We start from the raw sequence: 11,342 nt of genomic DNA on the forward strand, positions 1-11,342 counted from the left end.
AAAATGGGGACTATAAATAACTCTCCAGAGTCATACGCCCAGATGGAGAGTGAGGCCATGATTCAAATTAGATTCAAATGGACTCTAAAACTACAACTCAAAAAACTCTTATATGGGGGTCAAAATGAATATTTCTTGGTGAGACCTCTTCCAAATAGCACTTCTGGGTCTCTTAAGTATCATTTATTAAGTATTTCTTTAGTAATGATTTTTGCTTGCAAAAGACATCAACTGCTTATTTTATTAGCATGGCTTCAGTTTACAGCTCTAGAGCAACGTCAGTGTGGGCCAGCATAAGTATTATCCTGATGCCTTTGGAAGTATTTAAATTGCTGGCATCTGTGAGGGAAAGAATCATGGTGACCGCTTACAGTGTAGATGTCTTTGCAGTGAATTGGAAAAGCTTCCCTTGCCTCTGCCCTGCGGCCTCATGAGAAGCCACACTGGGACCCAGTTCCGCACTCAGTGAGCTCAGCTCTCCCGCCCCTAGTGAGAACCGAGGCCTCGAGCAGAAACTCTGCATTTGGGCCTGGTCAGTAGGCCAGGCAAACAGGTCACACTCTGAGGTGACCTCCTCTGTTGAATTAGATATTTAGTTAGTAATCTGTCCTTAAGTAAATTGCAAGCTGGAAAACCAGTCTTTGAAGTCAACAAGTTAGTATTTATGTGCACATTTACGTATATGTAAAATAGAGCTAAAATATACTAGCTCTAGTTTAATTACAACTTAAACATTCCAGTAAAGAAGACTGCATTGATTTTTACCCCTAGATCTGGTTTGTCAGCCAAATCAGAGCTAAATAAAGTAATGTGTTCCTGTTAAGTGACATACAGAATGTCTACTTATAATACCTCTCAATGGATTTCATAAGAGAAAAAATTTGTCGTAATTTCATCTCTTCCCTAAATGACTCTAGAGGCCACACAATTCCCTTTAAATGCAATTATCTCACAACTGAATGCTCTGGTCACTTACTAAAACCAGCAGTGCTATAGTGAGCCAGAAAAAGAGGAAACAGCAGAGCAGCCGTCAGCTGGCTTCACCTCTGGGCAGTCGGTCCCTTCGAAACCATGATAACAATGACGGGAAAATTTCTTGGCCATATACTGCCAGGTCTGTATCAAAAGCTTTTCCTTTCACAATATATTCTCCATCCTCGTATGTCCTCTATGTGGTAACTTGCAGGATTCAAGTGAAGATCATCGGCAGCTTCCCACACCTTCCTTATGCATCTGCCTTTCTTCCCACAGAGGTAGAGGCTGCACCCCTCAGGGGCACCGGTCCTGCTGACTGCGCAGCTCCCTAAACCGGAACCCATATACAGCTTCGCCGGTGTACAGTTGCCCTAGAAATGTACAAAAAACGGGTTTTAGTGTTTTCTCTGGTCCTATGGGGTCCGAGTATCTAGGTCCACAAAGCAGCTCTTTGGATTTGATTGAAACCTAACAGCTTGGCTCCAGTTGGTGAACTCCTAGTCTCAGACACCAGAACACACGGGAACCCAGATCAGGGAAGACAAGAGGTGGGAGGGACAAGAGGTGGACAGTATGTTACAGGGCTAAGAAACTGAACCTGCAAACGGGCCCCGGAGTCAGCATAAGTGACCTTCACTTCTTCCAATTCACATCCTTCTTGTTTTTCTCTTTCTAGTTCCAAAGTTAATAGGTGTAGAAAAAAGAGGAACAAATCCAAATTATATATGTGGCAGAGCTGCGTCCTCCAGCCACCTTTACAGGTGTGTGGTATCATTCAAGATTTTGTTAGAATCTGAATCATAATTTTCTACTGATCTATTGTTGACCATCAACCTGTAGCCTTCTGGATTTTCCTGTTAATTATCAGCTGCCCTGGGTTCTAGCCTTCTGTATACAATTCAAATACAAGGAAGCCTGGAAGGCCAACTCTGTCCATTTTTTTTTTTGGCTACTATTATGGGCTCTCAACAGAGGCCACCGGTCTGTGTACTCACTTTCTGATGACGCTCTGCCAAGAGCCACCTGGGCTGGAGGGGAAATAGTGCACCTGGAGAGGCAGGACTTGGTCCCTCTCATTTTCTACCTAATTTTGTATGTGGACAGAGAAGACTTTTAACCTTATACTGTCACAAGTAGTTTCATGAATGATATCTCTGTAGCAACAAATTTAGCCTGTAAAATTCTAAGAATAGTATCAGATCATAATGAACTTGCAAAAAATTCAATTTAACAAAAAGTGTTGAGGATTCAATTATTATGCTTCAAGGAAAATGCATTACACTACAGAGATAGAGCAAACAACTTTTAGAAATACAGAGAAGATGGAGATTAATGTGGATTGGGGAAAACTAAGACTTTTTGGAGTAAACATTATCTGAGCGAGGAGAAATTTGAGGCATTATACATCTTATTTTAAATACTATGAATTTTCAGCTAACTTCTCCATAGAGGAGAAATAAGTTCAATGTGGAGATTAAAAAGTTACCATCTGTTTTTTCTTCTCACAACAGAATATCACACATTTTATGTAGTGGTTAAATGCACAGGCTCCAGAGTTAAACTGTGGTTAATGGCAATTCCACCACTAACTAGCCTAACTAGCTGTTACTGCTCGTGTTTCCTCATCTATAAATCAAAATTATAGTCTCTACCTCATGAGGGTTATTATGGCCAGCAAATGAACCGATCCAAAATAAATACAAAAGGATTTAGCACAATCTTAGCACATAACAAATATTCAACATATGTCAATATTGTGATTATTACCTTAAAAAAGTTAATAATATTTATCGAGCTCCTTTCATGTATAGGCACTGATTTGGACTTGTAATTCTAAGGCTGGCTTACTGTGGGAGCCACGAGAGCCCTAATTAGAGAAAGCTCTGTAGGAAAACAGAGCAAATGCTGTAAGTAGCAGTAAGTGTACCTTCAAGACAGTTCTTACCTCAGATGAAGTTAAAGTCATGTCTCCCCAGATAACAAGCCTGCAGCGCTCAAGGCAGCACTTCCTCCAGTGGTGCTCAGTAGGTCCTGCTAGACTGAAGAAAGTAGAGTTCAGTATTCATTTTAATAAAAACAACCCACCAAGGATTAGGATTAGAGGTTGCATTCAATACATTAGGATGAAACTATTCACTTTCTCAGAGTAACATAAAGTGGATGAACCTAGGCTCAAAAATTACCCTCTACAATCACATGGAAAAACATATTAAATATGTTTAAAGAAAAACTTAATGTTTTGCCAAACAGGATATTATTTTGAGGGCAATTAGCCTGTAAATAGCTATCAAAGCCATTTAATTGAAATAGACTAGGGCTACATATAGACACAAACCAGGTATAGGTATATGACCCAGAAACAGAATCCAAACGTTCCCTTCTCCAAATATGAGGAGTGTCTCAGCAGTTGCTTTCCAGTCTGCAACACTCTCCTGAGGGCTTGCCTCTGCAGTTACGGGGGGAGGCTTTGTGTCATTAAGTGATAAGGACCTTCTGATTTGGTCCAGCCCTTATATTTGGTTTCTGAAGTTATTTGTGTTTAATTTCACACTACCTGACTTATAGGGCTTTATTTATGACTTATCCAGTCATGGTAAAGCTGCCAGAATTTTTTTTCAGTATGATTAAATAGAAGAAAACAAAATTTTAGCAATTGCAAGTTTGGTTTTGTCATCCAAAAGGATTATTATTTTAGTATTTAAAGATGAACGTGGATCTCGGCCATTTGAGAAGGAAATCAAAAGTTGAATGTATGTAGTTGGCTTCCTAAATTAACTGCCTGAATAAGTTTGTTAAATTACAATATATTCTCCCACTGTTTAGGATACTAAGCATTCACCTTTTACTCCAAGGATGAATTTCCATCGGTTATATGCTGGAAAATGTAATTGGGTGATTTAGTGGAAAATGAAAGTAGAATTTTGTCCTCACTTCACTTATGAATCTAAGATGGGTTGATTTTTCAGTTGGTTTAGCTTTTTTTACTTGTCAGGAAGGAGTGCCAACTTTCAAGCTTCTTACCTGCCAGCCTGGAAACTAGAAATCTCCCATGAAGTCCTTTGGGTTAAGCATTGGTATCAGAAGAAGGAGGGAGACACAGCATTTATATCTTGTATTTATAGGTTATTGATCCATATTCAGTAAGTACAGAAGCTACAGATGTTTGTGGTGAAAGCCACACCTTCTGAGGTTGGTATCAGGAGGGAATGTTAGTTTCTCACCAGTGTGTACTTTAGTGTCATTATCAGAAAGAGTTTATTGGAACTGACTCAAAAGGCTAGTCTTCATGCATACATTGGCTGGAGGTGAGGAATTAGCAGCAGATACTGATGCAAATTTCTCTATCAGATTAGTTCACTGTCACCTACCTGAGATCAGGATGCTGAAGGAATCACAGAGTAGCTATATTTTGGGGTCTGAAAAAGCAAGGGCACAGCTCATTGAGAAAAGCCACAGGTAAGATGCCTCAGGGAATAAACTGGGACCACCTGAGAGCATCAGCCACATGAGTGATATGACATTATAGGAGAAATAAAACAGCAACACATGATATAATAGCAACAAGAATTCCAGGGCCTAGCATGGTGTAGGGCTGCCTTTCCCTACGCATGATTCTCAGCTCAAAGTTTTGGACATAGAGGGTAGGAACCCAAAGGACTCACCCTCCACACTTGAGTTTCAGTCCTTGATGCTTGTCACAGTGCACGTAAGTAAGATGCCCACTGTGGGGAGCTGGAGCATCACTAATGGGCTCCCATGGTGTGCATTACCAAAGAGAATGTTAATTAATTACAGGGAAAAACATGTTTAAATCTGCAGTCAAGGAAACTCCTTTCATTATTTTTTAAAGCATAGCATCAAGTTATATCTAGGTTGCATTTATGTATAAGTGGTGTAGCAATCTTTTGTGTGAAATGGGGTGTTATTGCCCCAATACCATTTCCCCAAGCTATGGCTGCTGACCGAGATTCTATTTATAGATATTCTCCTTCCAAACTTAAGGTTCTGATACTGATAAAAAGCAATAGCTATACCATATATATTTCTGTAGTGTTTCAAATTTTAACATACATATTTTTTTCTCACTTTATTTTCATAATACATCTGCTATGTAGATAAGTCAGGTAATACTGTCTCATGTTGTAGATTAAGATAAGGCACTGAGGTCAGGAGAGGTTAACAGATTTGCTGCTCATTGGTAAATCATTTTTCTAATCCTAACTCTATGTGTGTCAGGTTTTCAAAATTTTATGAGAAGATTTTTATAGAGGTTAGAGTAAAGTGGTGGGTTAATTGATGATTTAAAACATTTGGGGATACCTTGCCTTTCAGAAAGCTTTCAGAATGATACCTTGGGACTGCCAAAGAAGACTGTACCTAGATGAGACCTTAACTGTTGTTCCTTCTTTCCTTAGACGGAACAGAAGCATTTCTGATGCTGCAGCCACTCAGGAAGGAAGCTTGCCCTAGGTTTGCAGAATGTGCAGAATGTACCAGAAGTCTAAACTGATCTTTTGAAATGAACATTTTGTTCCTCAAAGTTCATCATTTCTTCCAAAAGTACATCTATTATCACTAAGGAAAGAAATTTGCTTAAGACAAATATAGAAAGGGAAAAGAAGTTTCATTGAATAAGGTGGTATTTAACTTTCAATTCCAGATTCAAGACTATTTTGTAAAGATTTAGTTAACTTTCTTAAACCTACCAGTTAATATTGATTTCCTATCATTCTCAATCATTTATTGTTGTTTTGTCTGGGTAGTTCAAGTATCAGTTCACAATGGAGACTTTCTTTCCTTACTAATCTTGTTACTGGTGTCAGAGGCATAGCCTTTACCAGATCTTGATACATTTGTGCCATTTCTCTCTCTAATGAGTAAGCTCTGCCCTTTATATGCTCTACAGATACCTACTGGTCATGGTAAAGCCCTCAGTGGGTGTCTCCTGAGCCCCCTCCTTCAGATGCCTAAAACTCAGAAAGTCTTTATATTTTTATACATGCTGGTAAATTGAAACTTGTAGTGGTGGATAAAGAAGAAATGTGATAAACTCCCAGTGCCCAGTAGTATCTTAAAATGCTACTGTATGGCAAATGTGAAGGCCTGAACAAGTCTCAAGTCTTCTCATCAGAAGGTTTACACATACTTATCCCAGTCCAAAGATTAGAGTAGCATCTATTTTTAAGTTTTTATCTCTAAAAGTTTCCATTAAAGTGACTAGAATAGCTAAGGGAGAAGAGGGAGAGAATACTGGGTTGAAAGTTCATCTCATTTAAAAGTTACCCTCATGGTTTGTGTGAAGTCTTTCACTACAAATACAACTTCAGTAAAATAAATGAACAGAATAAAACCTATTTGTAAGTTTTAACCTAAGGTTGCAAACCATCTACCAGAGATGAATTTATTACTGAATTTAGAAAATCACACCACTCTTACTAACTTACCATTAGTTGTGGTCATTGAATTAAGCACAAACCAGATAGCTATAATTATGAATTCACCTACATTTAGCAGATTTGCAACTCCCTTCTGCCTTAAAAAAGGGTTTTTTTAAATTTTTAATTCTGATTTTAAAAAATCATAAAATTTATTTCCTTAGACATTTCGAAGTATATAATTCAATAGTGTTAAATATATTCACCTTGTCATCCCTCTCTTACACCGTTTATCAAAGCTGGTATTATACAGTACAAAGAAAACACCTTTTATTTCTCTTGACATTTTAGTCAGTGTGGCCAAAAGCAGGAATATCTGCAATTCCATTTCCATATGTGTGAGCAAACTACTCATTTTAAAACATCCTCTCTTATTTCCCAAACTGTTCACCACCCACTGCAGGCGTCAGGGAGCACAACCAAAGCTGGGGAGCAGGAAGTAGGCCTAGTTGATGCTATTGCACTTTAACCCCTTCCCTCCTGATTCCGTTCCTTAAAAGAATAATCATAAATAAGAAAACCAAAATTCAGTTTGCATAAATGAAAAGGCTAAGTGGATGACTAGTCAAAGGAAGAATTATGCTCATGTATAACAGACCACTAATTGAGAATTCTTCAAAGAACATAATTCACAAACAAATATCTCTTTTAGAGACTGGGAAGAAATTCCCCTGTCTCTAACAAGGGCTGTCTTACCTTAGAAAGGAAAAATAAAAGTTCGTCTCTGTAGCCTAGCTTTGCGTAGATGAATACAGGCAGAACATAATCATGGGAGGTCGTGGTGGAGATCCTCATGGATTCGTGCACCTGAAACTGAGAAACACAAAATGTTTTCACTGTCTACAAGAGATGTCCTGACACCAATAGAAGGATATAAGGCAGCACAGCTATTCCAGAGCCAAAAGAGCTCATTGTTCCTTGAAACTTCTTAGTTCAGGGCATAGACATTATAACTGTGGCAATCAGGATATAAATAACAACCCCAAAGGCCCTTGGGTCTGCTCTTAATTCCCAATTCAATAGTTTCCTTCATGAAAGCTTTTGTACTTTCTTCAAAGGTTGCTTTGGCTAAATAGTCAATATCAGTAGCTGATACATTTTCTTGCATATCAGAAATAAGCTTTCTTGAGTTCTGTCGGTAGACATTTTTTGTGTCCCAGTTCTGAGTCCCCACCGGGGTCGCCAGTATTCCCAGGCTAAAACAGCAAGCCCATGAAATCTTCAGTAGGAATGAAGATCATATACCAAATAATAATATCTCGGTCAGCTTTTTCTAGATGTACTTGCAAACTTATGTTCTGGGGAAGACCTCCGTTAACAGGAACTCCCTGGGGTGGAAACCGTGGAGAATATCCCAATCTGTTGACATTAAATATAGTGACATTTGCCCCCTTGCCTTGGCCAGTGGCCTTCCAATCACCTTAAACATTCTCAAATTTAGTCTTATGTTGTATTCTGTCAAACACTGATCTCTTGGAGCATTTCAAGCAACTGTAAAAGGCTTTTTTTTTTTGATAAACTGGAAGTCTGGCAGGTGCTAGAAAAGAGATAGACTTCAGAATGAAAAATAGGAGCAGCCATGGGATGAGATGTATTGGCTGAACAACGTAAAACCTTAATTGTCCTTCAGATAATAGTTTCATGATAAGATAAAAATCTTATCTTCTGCTTTAATGCACTCTGGAAGGCCTGTGAAGTTATTTAATTTTCTGTTAGTGTTTGTTTTGAGGAAAAACCTCAAATGCTGAGTGGATATTATTATTGTTATATATTTGTATTTTTGAAGTGCATTTTATTTAAAGGTCCTAAAGAAGCCTATAAATACATCGAGATCTAGAAGCAAGTTTGGTGGCCTCGCTTCTCTTCAGGGGCAAGCAATGCAATTCAACAAACATTCATGAAGCTTCAGACCCTCTGTTCAGAGTACAAAATGGGTAAGATGTGGTACTTACCCTCAAAAAAGCTCATGATCAAATAAGAGATTAAAATGTCTACTATCATTTTGGAAAACTCATCAAATTGTAGGCACTGTGTTTAAGTGCTTTAGAAATATATGCATCATTTAAATATTTTACGTCATTTAAATTTGTAATAACTTCATTATTTTATTAAACGAACCCAAATGTCCAGCTGCTTTCCCAGCCTTCCGTTCAGCTGGGGCGCTGGCACGTGACCATGGCCAGGCCAGTTAGATGCATCCTCCTGCGGACTGTGAATTGAGATCTTGGGAACGAAAGAGCCTGAGAGGTGGTGGCGCCAGTGGTGGCAGAATTCCAGTGTCTGTGCAGTAGTGGCGGTGCCTGCTGGGCTGTTCAGAACCTGGTATCTGTGGCATTCATGGCAAGTGGCTGCATTGTCATAGGACAGCACTTTCCTGCTCAAGTCCCTGAGGTTTTGTTTTGGTTGCTTACAACCAGGAACTCTGATCTACAGGTTCTTTCCACGTAATCTGTGGCTTTTGAGTATTTCCTCCAGCGAAGCTGATAACCTGTGTGCCGCCTGCTGTATGTATGTCATTATTATTTTTAACCACCAGGTGTCACCAGCCAAACCTTAAAGCATTTCTCAGGCCTAGGACACAGAGGTAAAAAAAAAAATTATAAAACTTTATTTAATGACATTTAAAGAAGTCCAATATAAATAGATATATACAAAATATCAGTGTTCAAGGACTAAAGAGGTAGATATTTTATTTACCTGATCATTGAATAAATATCTATACAGCACAAAGATGAGTAAAATTACCCACTTAGTAACATGAAATATACTGAAGCTATCAATTAGTGTTCAAAGAGAACAGTATTTTCAAGGGAATATAATTTTATGAATATCATAAGAATTGTGGTCCTCCAAGGTCCGTTATTTTGAATTTTTTATTCTGCCTCAGGATAAGAAAAATGGATTTGCGTATGTATTCATTCATAAGGAAAAAAGAAAGCTCTTCTTTAAAGTTAAAATTCAACTAATGTTAAAGAAGGCTACGTCTGTGTACAAAAAAAGTCAATTCTACCAGAACACTGACTGCTTTCAATTTTATTTAAAACGTTGCTTTCCACTGATTATTGTTTCCTCTTCGGTCAGCCCCCTCCTTGCTGCCCCAGAACAGCCTCATCCATTTATTACAAAGCTACCAAGTGACTTAGTCTCCTTTTTCCCATTAATGGAAGGTGAACATTCCATGGTAGGTGACAAGCAGAGCTCCTAATAAAATGTGTGGGTGCACAACGAATACAGGCATAATAGATCAGTAATTTGGTGCCTATGCCTTCAGTTTGCTTTTTTGTCTCAGGTCTCTGCCTCCCACGCAGGCAGGTCACAGCGCAGGCACACTGTCACTCTCCTAATTAAGCACAGCTTGCAGGGAGGAGGGCCCTAACTTGGCACCTCCTGGGCACTTTGTCCAGACCCTTGCCCCCAGCCCACAATCACTAGCTGTCTGCTTCTCCCACACCCCTTCCTTCACCAGCAGACCTCTCCATGCCAACCCTTTCAAAAGGGCCCTTGGCTTCAGAATTCCTCTGACCCCTCGTGCTCACCCCACCCACACCATCACACTCCCCGCTGCTGGGCTCTACCTGCCTCCTGACTGGCTGTTCTAGCACAGCAGCCCGGGCAGTGCTCCGCGCTCAACCATGAGTCTCCACTAAACAGCCTGCCTTTTCTTTCTCCCTCCCATACCTACTCCCCATGATCTTTCAGGAAGGTTTGCCCCTTTAAGCAAATCCTCCTTTAGGATTTTGGGAAGTATTGGCAAGCTATTGGGAGTGGAGATGAGTGAGGAGTTAATTGACTCCTCCCCTAAATTTTACCACCCAGCTTTCCCTTCTCAGGAGTAAGGCTCATTCTGGGAACATGTATGAAGAACAAGCTCCCTTCCATCACCTAGGAAACTTCTGCGAAGACATTTTGAAGGTGTCTGGACAAACAATTCCCAGCAAAGTGACACAGCCATGAACACCAGAGCAAACACAGGAGCTGCTTGCTCCTAAGATGCCTCCGCCACTGGGGGGAAAGGTCGCCTTGAGGAAGGCTTAGCTGCACCACTTTGACCTGGCTTCACATTTCTGATCTTCACCCACTGACAGGGGAATGGGACAAAACAACAGAAAGGTGGGGGCTGCCTTATTCCAGGCAGGCCTCAGACCTCACCTCGTTGTAATTCCCTGTCCTGACAGTGAAGGGGGGGTGGAGAGGGGCATCTGGGGGAGGCAGGCCTTCCATGTACAGACACAAGAGTCTACAGAGACATCTCTGTCCTCTGCTTACACCTATTTCCTCTCACACTCCTTCCTCCTGAAGCTTAGTTACTTTGATATGTTAAAAAAAAAAAGCAATCCCCAGATTTCAGAAGCTGGTGACACAGGTAGGCCACGTTAGTCCCCTGTTATACATAAACATTATCACAGAATATGAACCTCAAACAAGTTTACTCTTAGACCATAATAAAATGAGATATATAACAAGACACTTTTCATTTTGCAACCCATGAAATACCAAACATCTCTCTCTCTTGATAAATGAATGACACCCTTCCTTACCCAGTATAGAAATGTCCCTGCCTTCTGACAACATCCAATCTGGAGCAGATCCCCATTTTCTTAGACCTTCCACCAAATCACCCAGCTAGAACCCAAACTCTGTAACAGGTTAACACCTTTCCGAGACACCCCACAGTTCCTCCTGGTATGTGTTTCCCCTTGTTAACACATAATAAACCCAACTCATTCAACTGTAGGGCTGTTCCTGGTGGTCTCTGGGGCATTGACACCTGTGTGAAGGCCCAAGTACTGAGGGTTCAGGCAATTTTTCCTGAGCACCTTCTGTATACCAGGCTCCCATTCTAGGTACCAGGAATACAATAACAAAGAAAGCAGGCAAAAAACCCTGGCCTCAGAGAGCTTAAATCCTTGTAGAGGAGACAGACAATAAACA

General features: G+C 40.1%; 1 protein-coding gene across 1 annotated transcript; it reads right to left on the minus strand.

Annotated features, from left to right (window-relative positions):
* Nucleotides 1-949: 949 nt before the first annotated feature.
* Nucleotides 950-8,053, minus strand: HYAL4 (hyaluronidase 4). The gene is given in 12 exon segments (XM_073239879.1): nucleotides 950-1,002; nucleotides 1,005-1,104; nucleotides 1,106-1,165; nucleotides 1,167-1,346; nucleotides 2,921-2,958; nucleotides 2,961-3,009; nucleotides 7,107-7,224; nucleotides 7,226-7,578; nucleotides 7,581-7,624; nucleotides 7,627-7,797; nucleotides 7,800-7,917; nucleotides 7,919-8,053. Coding segments are annotated over 12 exon segments (1,419 nt in total).
* Nucleotides 8,054-11,342: the final 3,289 nt, after the last annotated feature.

The sequence above is a fragment of the Manis javanica genome, chromosome 6 (genome assembly GCF_040802235.1).
Source record: "Manis javanica isolate MJ-LG chromosome 6, MJ_LKY, whole genome shotgun sequence".
In the NCBI taxonomy this organism is placed as follows: domain Eukaryota; kingdom Metazoa; phylum Chordata; class Mammalia; order Pholidota; family Manidae; genus Manis; species Manis javanica.